We start from the raw sequence: 15869 nt of genomic DNA on the forward strand, positions 1-15869 counted from the left end.
CGTATTCTACCGGTGCTAACATATGGGGCAGAAACTTGGAGGTTAACACAGAAGCTCGAGAACAAGTTAATGACCGCACAAAGAGCGATGGAACGAAAAATCTTAGGAGTAACGTTAAGAGACAGGAAGAGAGCGGTGTGGATCAGAGAACAAACGGGCGTAGACGATATTCTAGTTGACATTAAGCGGAAGAAATGGAGCTTGGCAGGCCATGTGATGCGTAGGATGGATAACCGGTGGACCATTAGGGTTACAGAATGGATACCAAGAGAAGGGAAGCGCAGTCGAGGACGGCAGAAAGTCAGGTGGGATGATGAGGTTAGGAAATTCGCAGGCGCAAGTTGGAATACGCTAGCGCAAGACAGGGGTAATTGGAGATCGCAGGGAGAGGCCTTCGTCCTGCAGTGGACATAAATATATGCTGCTGCTGCTGTTGCTGATGATGATGATGATAATGATGATGATGATGATGATATAAATTTGGCGCGTATAGTTAGCCACCGCATATAACCCGCACCCCGAATTGAAACAGCTCGGAAAGAAAAAAAAAAAAGAAAGAAAAAACCCCGGAGGCCCGGGTCCGTTTCCCGCCCAGACCGAAATGTACCAAATTTTTTTTTCAAAGCCATTAATTTACTTTGTTTACAGGAACCTCCCTGAGAAATGTAACTTCAATGCGAGCATTTTTTTCTGCTTGTTTTTTACTCATTGCGCCGTCGGCCAATTTTGGTTACCATCTTTCGGTCACGCCGACGAATTTTCGCATAATGGGACATACAATGCTTTCGCATTAAAATTGCCAGTTTCACACGAAGGCGTCTCAGAAAGCTGGCGTGAGGAGCAGCACAGCCAACGGCGTTGCGAGCTCGCATCTCGGTGGTTCGCGAGATGAGGCTTAGAAGGCAAATCATGGTGATTCGTCAGCTCCCAGTGAAATTATTAGATAAATTTAATCTTTATGTTTACTGTCCGTTTCGCTCGGACCATTGTATGCACGACGGCGTGGTCTGCTCGCACAGGAACCGCCAAGGTGTGTGCGCACAGCACTCACGCCCATTAATCTTAACATCTTGAAATGCTCATTAATCATTAAAACAGTAATAAAGTTTTAGCTCATTCATTGGTGGCATTTTTTCATTCATGCCAGGAGCGAAAGCCAGAACGCTGCCCTGTCTCCGGCAGGGCCGATTGAGCGCAGCGTGACGGTGCTTCCACTCGGATTCGTCGCTTTTGCAGCTAAACATTCTAACACTCGGAGATCTTCTAAAACCTCCAAGCGCGGGCAGCGCATTTGCGTCGATACCGTGACAGCACGGCGGTGGCGGCGGCTGTCACGAGGCGGAATTAATGCGCCTCGAACATCCGTATAATTTTAGTAAGAAAAAAAAAAACAAAAAACAAGAGGGACATTTCTTTTCCCGCAACTCGTTGTTCGGTTCCTGTCCTTGACGTGAGGCCGTCGTCGTTAGCCGTCGTCGTGGTTCTCGCTTTTGTCGTCAACATCGTCGTCCAATGGGAGCGACATGCAAGAAAAAATCAGTAGCACCTCCCCTGTCGAAGAGATGGAGGTAAGCGAAGCTTGTCGTGTGTTTCTTCGGTGTTCCTCCGAACGAATTGCACTGACTAGTAGTACCACGTTGTGCTCGAACCACAACCAGTCACACGCACTGCAGCTAGCTCCGAAGTTCCGGTTGAGAAACTCGCGTTGAAATCTGGCCGTCGCACCGGGGAAGTTGGCGCTAGCGTTGCCGAGTCGTGCACCACCGTTGTCGGGTTCCTAGACGACGCTGACGTTTGGACTCAGCATCGCGCTCCCGCAAATCTAGGTCAGTGGCTTTTCGCTGACGTTTCACCTGGGCTTCGGAAGCCCTCACGGTAGAATCGACACGGCGAAGACGAGCCCTTTCACGAGCGCGTTCATTCTGGATGGATTTCAATGAATTTCTTCAAAATTAAATCTGCCCGTTACGTAAGACAATGAATGGATCATACCCCATTAAGCAATGGCTCATGCCTGCGTAAACGCGGCCTACCCATTACAACGACAGAAGAAAAGCGAAATTCTACGCGGGAATGATTAGCGGCAACGCATTCAGCTGTGGAAGCAGACGACGACGACAAACTCGGGAGCAGTGGCACAAGCGCGTGCCGAGCACGAGCATTGCACGGTCCACCTGTGCAGCTCTGAGAGCAGCTGTTTTTTTTTTTTCTTTTTTTTTTAGCATTACATCGCCGGCGCAGGCTAGCATAATATACAAGCTTCGCTTGAAAAAAAAAAAAAAAAGGACCCGTTTGCCGCGCAATTGGGTGCACGTGAGATCCCTAGGTGGTCAAAATGAATCCGCAGAACCCCTTTACCACCGCTGTCAAAACGCTGGCTATGTGACGGAACGGCTAAACGCCGTTGTCGACACTGTTGAAGCGGACGAGAGCCCTGAGAGAATCTGCGACACAGGTGGCAGAGGCCGGCAGGGCTAGGGAGCCTCCATGGAGCCTCCACTGCGCCGCAGTGGGAGAGCGGGCACGCACACGAATGCCCTCCTCGCCCACCGCTCCCCTTCCACTGGGAAGTCGCGTTTGCTCTCCGACGTGCGTTCGCTCCCCGTGAAAGCGCGCGTCACTCGCCCTCGCGCGCTTTCACTCGCACATACAGCATACGGCCAATGAGAGTTTTTTCCTACATACGGACGCGACCATCGAAGAGTGAGCCCTTAACAGCTTCGCTGTAAAAATTGACAGTCACTTTAGCATACGCCAAAGAGGGTGAAGGCGAAAGCCTGCGCGCTCAAGTGACATTCATTAAATTACTTCACATTCTCATTCGAATGCATTGTTACTTTTGAAGCGAAAGCTTCATTACGCTACCTCGGGCAGCCATCGGCGACTCAATAGTTTTCACCTTGAGAGCTAGAAGTCAAACCACAAGAGAGCATTAAGGCGCGTTTATAATCCGACGTTATCGGCACGCGGGCGAGCGTCATCAGACGCCGGGCGCGTCGGAGCGCATTAAAAATTAAATTATTGGGTTTTACGTGCCATAACCATGATCTGATTATGAGGCACGCCGTAGTGGGGAACTCCGGAAATTTGGACCACCTGGGGTTCTTTAACGTGCACCTATATATAAGTACACGGGTGTTTTCGCATTTCGCCCACATCGAAATGCGGCCGCCGTGGCCGGGATTCGATCCCGCGACCTCGTGCTCAGCAGCCCAACACCATAGCCACTGAGCAACCACGGCGGGTCCGTCGGAGCGCATTGGCCGTGCGTCCGGTTACGTTGGCGGCGCCAGTACGTCGAACCATCGGTCGAACTATAGCCGCTGTTCTTCTCGCCAATGTGACATAACGTGTGCGTGCGTTCACGCTACGTCGGACTACATTTAGGCCTTTACGGAGCCCTGAAAGGAGACATTGCCGCCGTTGCCCGAGTAGAGTTGGGCCCGGCTGCGAGTTGCAACCAAGTCTCACTACTTTACTGATCACCGCAGTGTCTTCATAGACATAAAAATGATGAATAAACACTGTATTCATTGCAAACATGTCTATATATGATTGCTAAACCACACCCCGGCCACAGCTCGACAACGGGCCTAGCCAGGGCAGTGAAGCCTTCGCTATCAACCAGGGTTAACCAAAGCTAAACCACACCAATTTTTTTGTATACTATAAATAACCGGTTGGGCACTATACAAAGCGTACGCACGTCTTGTATAAGCTAAAGAAACCTAAAATAAGTAAACCAGCTTGAGGCAGCGACTTGCTGCTTAACTCATCTCTGTTTATAGGCTGGCAACGCCAAGGTGCGCCCACGAAGTACCCTTCAACTCAAGAGTGTGCAGAACTAGAATGGTTGGTTCATTACGAAAGGGATAAAAACAGCGCAAAGGACATGACGAAAGCAGAGACGACGTACACAGCGCTGTGTACCATTCCCTGATCTGCTGGCGGTATGACATCGGTGGAACTTGTACTGCGCAGAACAAATGCTAATAAGTATCATAAAAAAATCTACCCGGCCCACGATGTTTCGAAATACCGTATGAACTTTGTTGTAAGGCTTCAGCCGTCGAAGCACTACGCACGTGCGCAGTAAGGAACAGAAAACCGGAACAAAACCGCGAACAATTGCAGGTCCAGGCGTCAGCACCCGAGCGTGTTCAACTGCGCAGCCACATTCTCGAAACACAATGCAAGCAGACAGCCAAGAGCGGAAAAAAAAAAAGAAAATCCGCAAACACGTGATACCTCTACAATGACGCAGAACGTATAAAATCACCCTCACAGCTGCGCTCGACGGCAAATCGACTTCTTGTAAAGTTCACAACTGAAACTGTATCAACACCGTTCGTATATCATCTGTTCTCGCTCTCCATTTCTCTCTCTCTCTTCTTTCTTTGTCTCGGGTTGTAAACGCTTAGCCATCTAAAACTCATCACCAACGGGCCTCGCGGAACAACGCCTAATGGAACTGATGTAGCGGAAAATTCGTCGAACCCAAGGAACGGTTCTTGTTTGAACATTTCTCTCGGAAATGCGAAAGGGGTGTCGAAACGAAATGAGCGCGGCCGGCCCTGCGGGAAGCCGCTACACGGCCTCCCCTCTTCTACATAACGTCTCTCGGGAAATACCGTGCAGCGCTGTAGAAGCTATTATCACTATAACGCCGCTCTCTGCAGCCAATCTGTATACTACAGAGAGAGAAAACCAACGGATTTGCGTTCGTTCGTGGCCATGGGATGCGGCCCGGGGCTGCGTCGTCTGCTCTCAGCCCGAGAAGCAGACGATGCTGCAGACGGGTAGTCCAGTTTATTCCTAGTCAATCGTTGTAAAAACAATGACTATCTCACAAATTTAAATAACTACTTGCTGCCCATAAACTTTCAGATTTGCATCGAGCAAATGAGCACACTCCTTAAAAAGAAAAAAAAAAGAGAAGAAAGACTATAAAACGTTTTGGCACTTTCTGTCACGCTAAGACAACGATAAGGACACCAAAAATATCGCGCTATTAGAAGAAGACAAGCACAGAAATCGATGAGTAACACGACCCGCGGTGCCTGTGGAAAGTTTCGCGGCGGTAGCAGCGGTAGCACTAAACTGAAATAACAGTTTGCTTCCAATTTCAAAACACCGTGCTGTTCATAGATGGCTGCTATCTTGCCTATACAAGCGCTGAAAATCCACTATAAGTGTCATTGGCATGAGCAACATTATTTTGATTATCGTATACTCCTGTTTAGGTGTACTCCTATTTTATTGCATTGCACTTGTAGTGTATGTAGCAACGTGTTCTAGGGGTTATGGCTAAATGTATTTATTGTCATGCATTTGTTTTTCCACTTCAGGTTTATTCGCGTTTATTCTCTGTCAGTAGAGACTAAAATTGATTTTCTTATGTATTGTTAGGTTCGTAAGCACAATTCGTTGCCTGTAATTACGCATTCTAGTTTAGGCCTCCTACTATCCTGTGGCTAGCACCTGACCAGCGTTCGCCAATTTTCACGTATTGCAGTCAAAAGAACGCGCAATAAAGAAAGAGAGAAGCTTTATATAGGGGGCGCTCCATTTTGTTGCGCAACAACGTACTCGCGACGTACTCGCTACCCGCCGCTGTTGCTTAGTGGCTATGGTGTTGGGCTGCTAAGCACGAGGTCGCGGGATCGAATCCCGGTCACGGCGGCCGCGTTTCGTCGGTGGGGGGCGAAATGCAGAAAACACCCGTGTACTTAGATTTAGGTGCGCGTTAAAGAACCCCAGGGGCCCCCACTACGGCGTGCATCATAATCAGATCGTGGTTTTGGCGTGTAACACCCCATATATATATATAATTTTTTGTTTAACGTATTCTCACTGCCTCCGCACTGCTGCACGGCATTAGTGAGTCAGAGTATGGCGGGAATGCGCCATTCGTATTGGTCGCAAAAACAGGACAAGCGTACAGAGGCAGCCGAAGAATTCTTAGCGCTCGCTCGACGTCGGAAGAGCATGCATGCGGAACGAAGAGTGCACGCGCGCCTACTAGTGTGTCGCCGAATCGTGTGCCTAAGCGGCTTTGTTTTACGAGTACGCGGCGCGCGCGCGTGGCAGAGAGTGCTCGGCAAATGGCCGGAATCGTGAGTGAGGAGGGGACAAACTTCATCATGGCAGCCTCATTAGCATGCGTCTGACGCTTTATTTTATGTCTCTTTGGACCCTCGAAGTAACGAGCTATGTCTTCTTTTTCTTGTTGTTGTTGCTGCTTTTCTTTTATGGCGAACGCTTTCGCTGAAAGGGAAATATTCGCTCTGTGGCGATTAGTTCCCTGCAAACACGCGCGAGAATCGAGGACATGCTGGTATACGCATGAATTCCACGTTCGTTTATGCATAGCTTATGGCACATCAGTCTTTGCCTTTCTTTCTCTCTCTATTGTCCCCCCCCCCCCTTTTTTTTTTTCTGTCTTCTTTTTTTTTTTTTTTGTTGAAATGACGCCTTCGAACAAAGTAGACCCTTTTGAAAACTCTGAAACTGGCCTGTCCACATTGAGAAACTGCGATACTAGTCATGGTGCATTGCAGAAACTACCGCCATTTCCCGTCCTTTGCAAGTTATCAACATAGACTGACGAAGTTCTCGGAATTTCCGTCTCACGCACTGCAGCGTCTTCCTGGCAACAACAATGGTGCACATGAATACGTGTTGCCATGTTATTGCCGGAGGAAAAGGAGTGTTTAACAAAAATTATCAAATAAAGATGGTCCCACGATCTTATTTCCATGCGCCTACTGATGACTTCAGCAGATCAGCTAACTGATCAGCTAACTGCTTATAGTTTGATATTAAATGTTTTGCATCAAGCTGCGTGTCAAGATAGCGATGTATGTGACCTTTAACGCGGAACGAAGTTGCGATGGTGCGTGTGCAATAATTGCGTCGTATAGTTCAGTCCGTGTTGTGTTCCGCCATGGTCGCCAAGTGGGACTAAAATTTACATGGCTCACATTTTGACTATGGTAGGGCAGCTATCCCGCGGCTGATGATAATGATTTCTAAAGGCGCCCCTTTCGAAACGGTGTGGTGATTATGAAATAATCCATTAGTATATGCTTCAATGCTGCGAAACTTTACTGATGTGACATTATATTTATATATGCTCGTTAATGTGCATCCGCCAAGGCAAAAGCTAGAAAAGTTCGAAAGAAAAGGATCGGAGGACGAAGAGATTAGCTCCCAGAAAGTTAGTGCCAGACCTGTATAGATAACTAGGCATGTAGTCCCCGCCGCTGTTCCAGAATTAAGAAAAAAAGTGATTTTGGTGCAAGAGTTGAAACTCATGCATTGGGAATTCACGTCAGGAATAAAATTTCTGATACAAAGCCGGCGCAGAAGCCCAAACGAGCGGTACGGCCAATTTCGCCCTCAAACAGCAGCATGTACAGAGTCGGCGCCGCCGAAAAATACAGACAAAAAAATAATAAATAAATAAGCGCTTGCTCGTACCAGCATGCTTGCCCGTACCTCCATGCCTTTTTGAGCTCGTTAGCCGCATGCAGTCTCTCACTAAAACCGTGCATCGTGTTAAAGCTGCAGCTGGCATCAGCCCGTCGAACGAGCCAAATTAGCAGACTATCTATTCGCCCGTATTTAAGAACGGTTCCTGATTGAGCGCAGCCTTTACAGTAATAATTTTCACACCTACTAGGATGTAAAAATTATTTAAAATTTGGTGCAAAAGGGGAAAAAAGGCTTTTCATATCTACACGCCTCAGTACACCCACGTGGGCTCTAATAGAGTCAGGTATAATTTGCATATGTTATTTTTGCACGATGATCGAAAGAGCAGGACGAACGAGCATGTGTAAATTGGGCTGGTATTATATGTGTTCCTTCATAACGGAAATGATCAGCAGTGGTGGAACAACGGATGTCGCTTGAGTCCAAATTCCGGCAAATTAACTTTCATTCTTGAGGGCCCTCACGAAGAGAAGATCACTTGGCTCCAGCCATGGTTTGGGTCTCCGGAACACACTCAACATCCTCACTGTGCAAAACAGCTATGTATGGGGATCGGTGCCATGGCCAAGCATAGTTTCCAAATAGCTTTATGATGTGGGCCTGCATAAAGTACTAGCAAACAACATCAGCGGGTGTTTTTTCATCCTAATGAATGAATGAATGAATGAATGAATGAATGAATGAATGAATGAATGCTTGCTTTGTACCCGCAGGTCTGTTACTGCAGCTAACAGTATACGCACGAGAGCGGGTTAGTCGCTTACTCGGGCATGTTTTAATAGCCTCGCGTATTCGGGCGGCTGTTAACAGCATATCTGCAGGAAAAACGTTGATTTTGGTGAGTTGGTTCATACTTGGTTAGAACCACTGGGGACGCACGACTGGAAAGGAGACATAGAACACAACACACAGAGGAGAAAGGTTGACTCTCATTCACTTACTATCTATCTACTACGTTACTGCATGCTTTTATTCTAGCAGCGGTAGGCACGGGGACCTCACCCAACCCACCTGATCACGGTTCAATTTTCGAGGGCAGTATAAACCCGGTCTCTGTGATGACTCCCTGAAAGCTCAGACATTTGCCCGTGTATAACGAGCGACGGATCCTGTACAGGGTCAGGACAGGCGAACTACGGGGAAGGCACGCTTCCAGGCGAGCAAGTGCCGCTCAGAAGTTAAAAAAAAGAGCACAAAAAGGTGCAATCACTGATAATGGGTGCACAGGAGAGAAGCGAGCGATCGTAGAGCCTTACAGCGAACTTAACTTCGAATGTCATGGAACAAAAGCAGATGTACCTGGGCACCGTTGCCGTTCCTAATAATGGGAGGAGGTAGAGGAGGAAGTAACATTTATTTTATAGCTTCCAACGGTATTAAGGCCGCAGTCTGGGCCTCTTTGTTATAGATATATGCCTAGGTCATCTATAGACTAGCGTATTGCTTATTTGCTGCACCAGAAACGACCATAATTTTTTTTCCGATCGTTCGACTTGACGTGAGAATTTACAAATGTAACAGTTTAACTCAATATACCTCTTTAGTGTTCCTTTAGAAAGAGACACTAAAATGACATTTCAGATAAACTATAATACTCGCTTCTGCAACAGCAAAGACTGCTACTCTTACCCAGAGGGAGGAGGCTCGGTGTCACCGTGTCACGATGTGACTGGCTTGACGTCGCAGTGATGTCATGAATTTTCGACAGCGTCCGCCCGAGTCCAGTCGACATGTTATCGGTAAAGGAAGGACAACGTTGCATTCTAAAAAAATAAAAAAAATACAACGACTCGATCTAGCAAGTTCCGAAAATTTTTACTGCGCCAAAAGGTCCCAAGTACGGGAAAATACTTCGAAATCCATATGACGTCCCACTGACGTCACGGCACTGCGGTTACGGCGCAATGTTCGAAATCAGAGCAGTTTGGCTTTTATTTACCCCGCTGGTAATCAACCCTTTCGCGTCAAACAAAAGAAGGGAAAGATTCACCAGTCTAAATTTATTTGCTGTTGGTATTTCGCGTCCCGTTAATAAAAGCCTTCCGATTGCTACAACCTCCTTCGGTGGCTCAGTGGCTGGCGTTCTGCGGCTGATCACGAGGTCGTGGGTTCGATTGTCCGGCCGCGGTGGCCGCATTTCGATGGAGGTAGAATGCAAAAAACGCTCGTCTACCGTGCTTCGGGGGCATGTTAAAACAACACCAGATGGTCAAAGTTAATCTGAGGACATCCTCTATGCAGCATCCCCACCTAACCCTTTGTGCAGCTTCTGAAAGTTAAATTTAACAATTTAATTTTACTTTCCGATTGCTACCCTACTTCCGAGACAGCTGAAGAAGTGGCCATCGCCCTGGCCACTCTAGATCCGACCTGTCACACCATCGTGTGTGACTCTCGCTCAGCCGTCACTAACTTCAGCAAAGGCCGTATTTCTCCTCAAGCTCTTCGCATCCTCCGCCAGGCACCACGCTCTAAAGACAGCATGATCTCCCTGACATGGATCCCGGCCCATGCGGGCCCTGTCCACCCACACCTTCCCAACCTCAACAAGGTCACCCACTCCATTGCGCGAGGCCTAGTCAACCGCGCCGGAGACATTGGAGACGAGTTGGACACCAGGGACAATCTGACCACTTATGACGATTTCATTGTCATTTTACCTCAGTCACCGAACCTTCCCCCACCTCACCCCAAGTTCAGCCGGGCGCAGGCTACCACCCTGCGTCTGCTACAAACAAATACGTACCCTTCACCCGCCCGCCTCCACCTTATATTCCCTGAAGTTTGCAGTACCCCCAACTGCCGGTGCTGTGGCACTCACCCGGCTACGCTTGCGCATATGCCGTGGGAGCGCCCAGCACAGTACACACACATTAACACCACGACCCTCTCGTTGAGGTTGCGTGAGGCTCTGCGGAGCTCCGCCCTCGACGACCAAACCTGAGCGACCCAGCAGGCACGTGAGGCGGCGGCGAGGCAAGCCCTCGACGTCCCCTCATGTGAGGCTTAGGCCCGGCCATCATAAAGTGCTGGTTCTACAATAAATGTTTATTTCTCCTCCTCCTCTGATTGCCATGTTTACAGAAATTTTTTTTTGTAAAGCAGTTTTTTCTTACCCTTTTCTAAACGAGTGGTAGTCAAGCTAAGGACCCCTCAAGTTACAGACGTTAATACAATAGTCATTTCACTGATTCATCTTGAGCGATAATTCTAAGATGTTGCAGCTTGCCTTGTTGGAGTGTAGTAAATAGTGTGGTGTCGGTCATAGCCAGGAAGAAGTGCGTAGACGCTGACGCCCCGACATTCCACTGATCTCCCTTTGGTGTTACGTTTTAAGGCGAAAGCCTTATTGTGCCCCATGAAGTGAAAAATCCGCCGTCCGGTGTTATCATCCGATGGTATACCAAAACCCACGTGGACCTAATGATGACGTCACGTTCACGGCGGTGGACCTGGGGGGTATTCTGTAAATGTCCATTCGTTTGCTGCTGAAGTTCTGATCGGCTGGCCAGGGGTACGCGTCAGAAGGAGACAGGCGCCTTCAGCCAATCAGCATATGAGCAGCAGACGAAATGGACATGTCCACTAAGTGGAACTTTACAGAATAGCCCTCCTGCTGCGGCTCGCACTGCGAAATCCCATGGTGAACAGCCACTGCGTTGAACGGACGCCGTGGCTTACACCCAAAAAACTGACTTGGCCCACTCCCAAAATTGGATTAAGGTGGATTAAGGTGAATTAAGGTGTGTTGAAGTGGATCAAGGTGGATTAGGTTGTTTGTTTGGTTAATTCGACTTTAATGGCGCGAAGGGCGACTAAGGCCATGCTGCGCCAGGCACAAGACAATAGAAAACGCAATGTGAAAGCAGCTAGACCTGCGTTCTATTTTTAGGGAAGCGTTCTAGGATAGATTAGGGTAGAGCTTTAGTGTAAGGGGATAACTTAGGAAGAAGTCATTACGCTTTCGCACTCAAATCACGTAAGGATGCTTAAGCGACACTGCTAACTTTCTTGCCGGTTGCCCCCCCCCCCTTCCCCCCTCCCCCCTTTGCAGAAAGACTTCCACTACGAGTTCACCGAGTGCGACGACCAGGGCGGCCGGTGGCGTGTGTCGGTGCCGCGGCCGCAGACGTGCGTGGGCGGCGCGCCCAACGCGCCGCAGCGGGTGGAAGACTGCACGACGTCGTGCGCCGCGGGCTCGTACTTCGACCGGACGCGGCTGGCGTGCGTGCGCTGTCCCGCGGGCAAGTACTCGCTCGGAGGGGGCCTGCGCTTCAGCCAGTGGGACGGCGAGCTGCCGCCGGGCATGCACGTGCTCACCGAGGCCATCGAGTCCAGCTTCCGCGCCCGCAGGACCAACGGCAGCAACGCCACCACCACGCCGACCGCTGCCCTCAACTGCTCGGCGTGAGTCGGCGGCGCACGTGCTTTTTAGGGGAGAACGCCAGCAGGATTCACACAGCTTGGGAGAGTCCACCTTGTGGACATGTCCATTTCGTTTGCTGCTGAAGTGCTGATTGGCTGTGGCGCGTGCTACAGCGCACCCCAGCCCAACCAATCAGAACTTCAACAGCAGACGAAACGGACATGTCCACTAGGTGGACTCAACAGCAGGCGAAATGTAAGAGTCCACTAGGTGGACTCAACAGCAGGCGAAATGTAAGAGTCCGCTAGGTGGACTCTTACATTTCGTCTGCCGTTGAAGTTCTGATTAACTGGGCTATAGGGTGCGCTTTAGTACGCGCCACAGCCAGTCAGCGTGTCAGCAGCTGACGAATTGGACATGTCCACTAGGTGGACTCTACAGAACACCTCCCCTGCTTGCAGTTTAGTTTAGGGGGGTTTGCCTAAAGTCGCAAATAATGCGAGCTTGTTGGTGTAAGCCATCTTGGAATACTGTAGTGTACAGCGCGAACAAGACGGGGACGGGAAAAGAGCAGGTACATGTGTTCTGTTCTCGACTGCTATTCCGTGATAGAGAGAGAGAGGATAAAGAGAAAGAACGATCTTAAACGAGATGCTTTGCCGAGCACCACCGCAGTACAGGAGGCGTAATGAAACCGAAATATAGATGAACTAGGCTAACGTCAAAAATTAAGACATAAGAACAATACTAAGTGAAGAAAGGGAGAAAACGGAAGGTCATTTCTATAGTTTGAATCCCGCTGGGAGGCACAGTTTCTTTTTCTTTTTTCTTCTTTTTTGGCACTAAGTTTCGGCTTTGCACAGTGTGCAGTGTAAACTAGTGCCAACTTATTTCTATGCAGTGTGCTTTCGCTTATATGAAGGCTGTGCTTATATAAATGCACTGTGCTTAGAAATGCACCCGTCAAGTGTCTCCTCAAATATTGCTATACGATAAAACAAAGTGAGAAGGAATACACTCTGCTCCAAAAGAGAGTGCACGTACTTTATGGGGCAGTGCAATAACTCTAAAATATGTGACACTTATAGAGGTTTCCGCATTCTTTCTGCAGTTCCTATGTGCACAGTTTTAGAGGGGTCAGTCTATGGCGCCCATTCATTAGGGTACTATGGACCAGCCTTCTTGTGTGCAAAAAAAAAAAAAAAAGCAAGGAAAACTCACTAATGAGGCTAGTTGGTGATAAATCATCTTGGAAAGGCAGTGCTAACAGACAGGACCGCAAGAAAAGCGAGGCAAAAGGCACGAACGGTGCTGAATCTGTCAGTCGCAGCGCCGTGTCTGACTTTTTGTCTTATTTTCTTGTGGTCCCGGCCGGTATAGCACTGCCTTTGACAAGATGAATTCTAGTGTACATCTCTTGCCATCCGCGTCACTGAATGGTCGTTGTGTTTCGCGGCGTTTCCTGCGGCGCGCAGGTACGGTTGGAAGGCGTTCCAGCCCTATGTGGCCTCCCAAGGGGGACCCTGCGTGTCGGTGCTCACCTACTCGGCCAAACTGGTGAAGCCCGGCGTGCTCACTTACACCTACCAGTACACCGACGACACCGTCATCTTCAACTTCGAGGTGCGTTCGCGTGACTGCCACCTGCCGTGCGCAAGCGTCGACTATGTACTTATACGCATTGCGTAATTATCAACCGACGCAGGCCCAAAATGACCAGTGCCAGAGCATCGAGCACTCGGAGAGGTACAAGTGGCCTCAGACGACTGAGGAGGGCAAATGGAAGACCATGAACGTAAGTGGACGGTGCCCGCTCGCGAAATGCTATATCGCAGCTAAAGACGATACATATTGAGGTGGAAATATTTTAAGGTGGTTTCCAAAGACCTTGGTTTCAGGAGAAGAAAATATTTGGCAGAACTTGGCATAAAGACGTTACCCTACAGTAGCAGCATTCAAGGAATATCATGAGACCGCAGGAGTGGTGTGTCCTGGTGTTTGCAGTGGTATAGTGATAATAGTAAAGCCAAGTTAGCGGTCGTTGGCACAGAGGAGCGCCTTCTCAATGTGCGCTCATCTTTACCCCGTAGCGTTACGTAAAATTTAAACATTGTGGGGTTGTGCGTGCCGAAACCACAATTTGATTATGAGGCATGCCGTAGTGGGAGACTCCGGATTAATTTTTGACCGACGTGTATGTAGGTCTAAGAATACGAGAGTATTTTTTTTTCTTTGTGTCCAGCCTGCATTAAGCTCTGCTTTTATGAGACACGATAAAGTAATTGCTACAATTGCTTCCTAGCACTCAGTTCGATAGCACTCAGTTCCTAGCACTCAGTTCGATATATATATATATATATATATATATATATATATATATATATATATATATATATATACAACTCGTGCTAGGAGCAACACACAATGTGTTCTCATTCCATACATGTTACGATGTAACGAAGTATTTAATCTCCCCTAGCTCGGATATTATGGGTCTCTCGCGTGCAAATATCACTTAAGCTGCGACTGCGCTGTTTGAGCCCCCGGTTCTCGCAGGTGAACCTCCAGGCGGGCCTCAACGTGCTCTACTGGAAGACGGTGGGCATGGACGCCGGCGAAGGGAAGACAAACAGGCCGGTGAAGATTAAGAGCATCGAAATCAGTGGTGCGTGTTCCTCGTGCATTCAAGTGCGACGCTTACCCATCTTTCTCTCTCTTTCTTTCATATTTTCTCTCTTTCTGTCTTAGTTTCAGCTTCCTTACCTAGAAGTGAGCTTATCTTGTCTCCTTAAGCAGAAGAAGACACGTGTGTGTCTTCTTCTGTGCGTCCTGTCTACATTGCGCTGCGTCTATAGTCATAACAAATTAATTTAACTAAGGGCCGCGCAATCAGCAGTGAAATAGAAAACGATAGGTGTGACGTTAATAGACAGCCAGAGGACAGTAATCACTGTAGAGCAGATGGGTGTAGCTGATGTTCTGGTTGAGATAAAAAGTAAGTTTGGGAGGTCATGTAATGCACGGAGCAGATGAGCAGTGGTCTATTAGGATAACAGAATGGGCGACAAGAGTATGGAAACGCAGCCAACGATGGCAGAGAACTAGGTGTTGTATGAGATCGTCATGTGGCGCTGGCTGCCGGTCCATCGTTCTGTTCATCAATTGGGCTAGTTGTATCGCATTCACTGCAAGAACAGCGCTTGCTCAGAGAAAAGAGACACAGGAGAGAACGCACAACGCGTGTTATTGATTGATTGAATTTTAACATCGCAAGCAACACTGGGGCTAAGAGGCAGGTCATGTAGTGGAGGGGCTCCGGATAATTACGGCTACACGGGGTTTACTTCATTGGCACGTCGAAGTTCATACGCATTGCACACGCATTCGAATGGCGCTGACGGAGACGGAAATCGAACCCATGACGTACCTCGTGCTCGGAAGCAGGGCATCTTGGCCTATATATATTGCTTTATAATCACATCGCTATGGAGTTAAGATAGCAATTTACGGTGGATGTTAAACTTCATCGACAGAACGGCTTTCGCAGGTGTGGCCTACACGTCCGAGTGCACCCCGTGCGCCCCTGGCACGTACAGCGACTCCGAGGGGGCCGTCGAGTGCAAGCCGTGTCCCCTGAACACCTACTCCATCGGAGACGCCTCCGCGTGCAAGGCTTGCGGACCGGAGGAGTTCGCCTGTGAGTAGCGCCGGCCGGGCCCGGACGGGTGGCTTTGCGCTCAGTCGTGTGCTCGCGTTTGTAGCATGAGCAACTGCCGCCGCGATTAGGCGCTACTTTTGGTTTGCGATTGGAAAGACAAAGGGCTGTTTCTCGATAGGCTGTGTCATTAAATATAATCAGGAAGGCGATTACTGATGAAGCAATAACAGGCAATGCGAAGTTCAGCCACGTTCTATGGTTCGGTGAATCTAACGTCTCCACACATGTTTTTGAAACCGAGATTAACGAGAAAATCGAGCAGTCTGGCTCTTGGCTTGCCTTTGAAAC

At 48.7% G+C, this 15869-nt stretch overlaps 1 protein-coding gene across 2 annotated transcripts in view; it reads left to right on the forward strand.

The window, feature by feature from the left end:
- Window positions 1-15869, forward strand: part of LOC119460945 (endosome/lysosome-associated apoptosis and autophagy regulator family member 2) — an 82222-nt gene that overhangs the window by 40949 nt on the left and 25404 nt on the right. For both annotated transcript variants that reach the window (XM_037722092.2, XM_037722091.2), the window contains exons 4-8: window positions 11552-11904; window positions 13339-13486; window positions 13569-13658; window positions 14420-14528; window positions 15411-15560. In XM_037722092.2, coding sequence (XP_037578020.2) covers window positions 11552-11904; window positions 13339-13486; window positions 13569-13658; window positions 14420-14528; window positions 15411-15560 — 850 coding nt within the window. The remainder of the gene's footprint in view (window positions 1-11551; window positions 11905-13338; window positions 13487-13568; window positions 13659-14419; window positions 14529-15410; window positions 15561-15869) is intronic.

This window comes from Dermacentor silvarum, chromosome 8, assembly GCF_013339745.2.
Source record: "Dermacentor silvarum isolate Dsil-2018 chromosome 8, BIME_Dsil_1.4, whole genome shotgun sequence".
NCBI classification, from domain to species: domain Eukaryota; kingdom Metazoa; phylum Arthropoda; class Arachnida; order Ixodida; family Ixodidae; genus Dermacentor; species Dermacentor silvarum.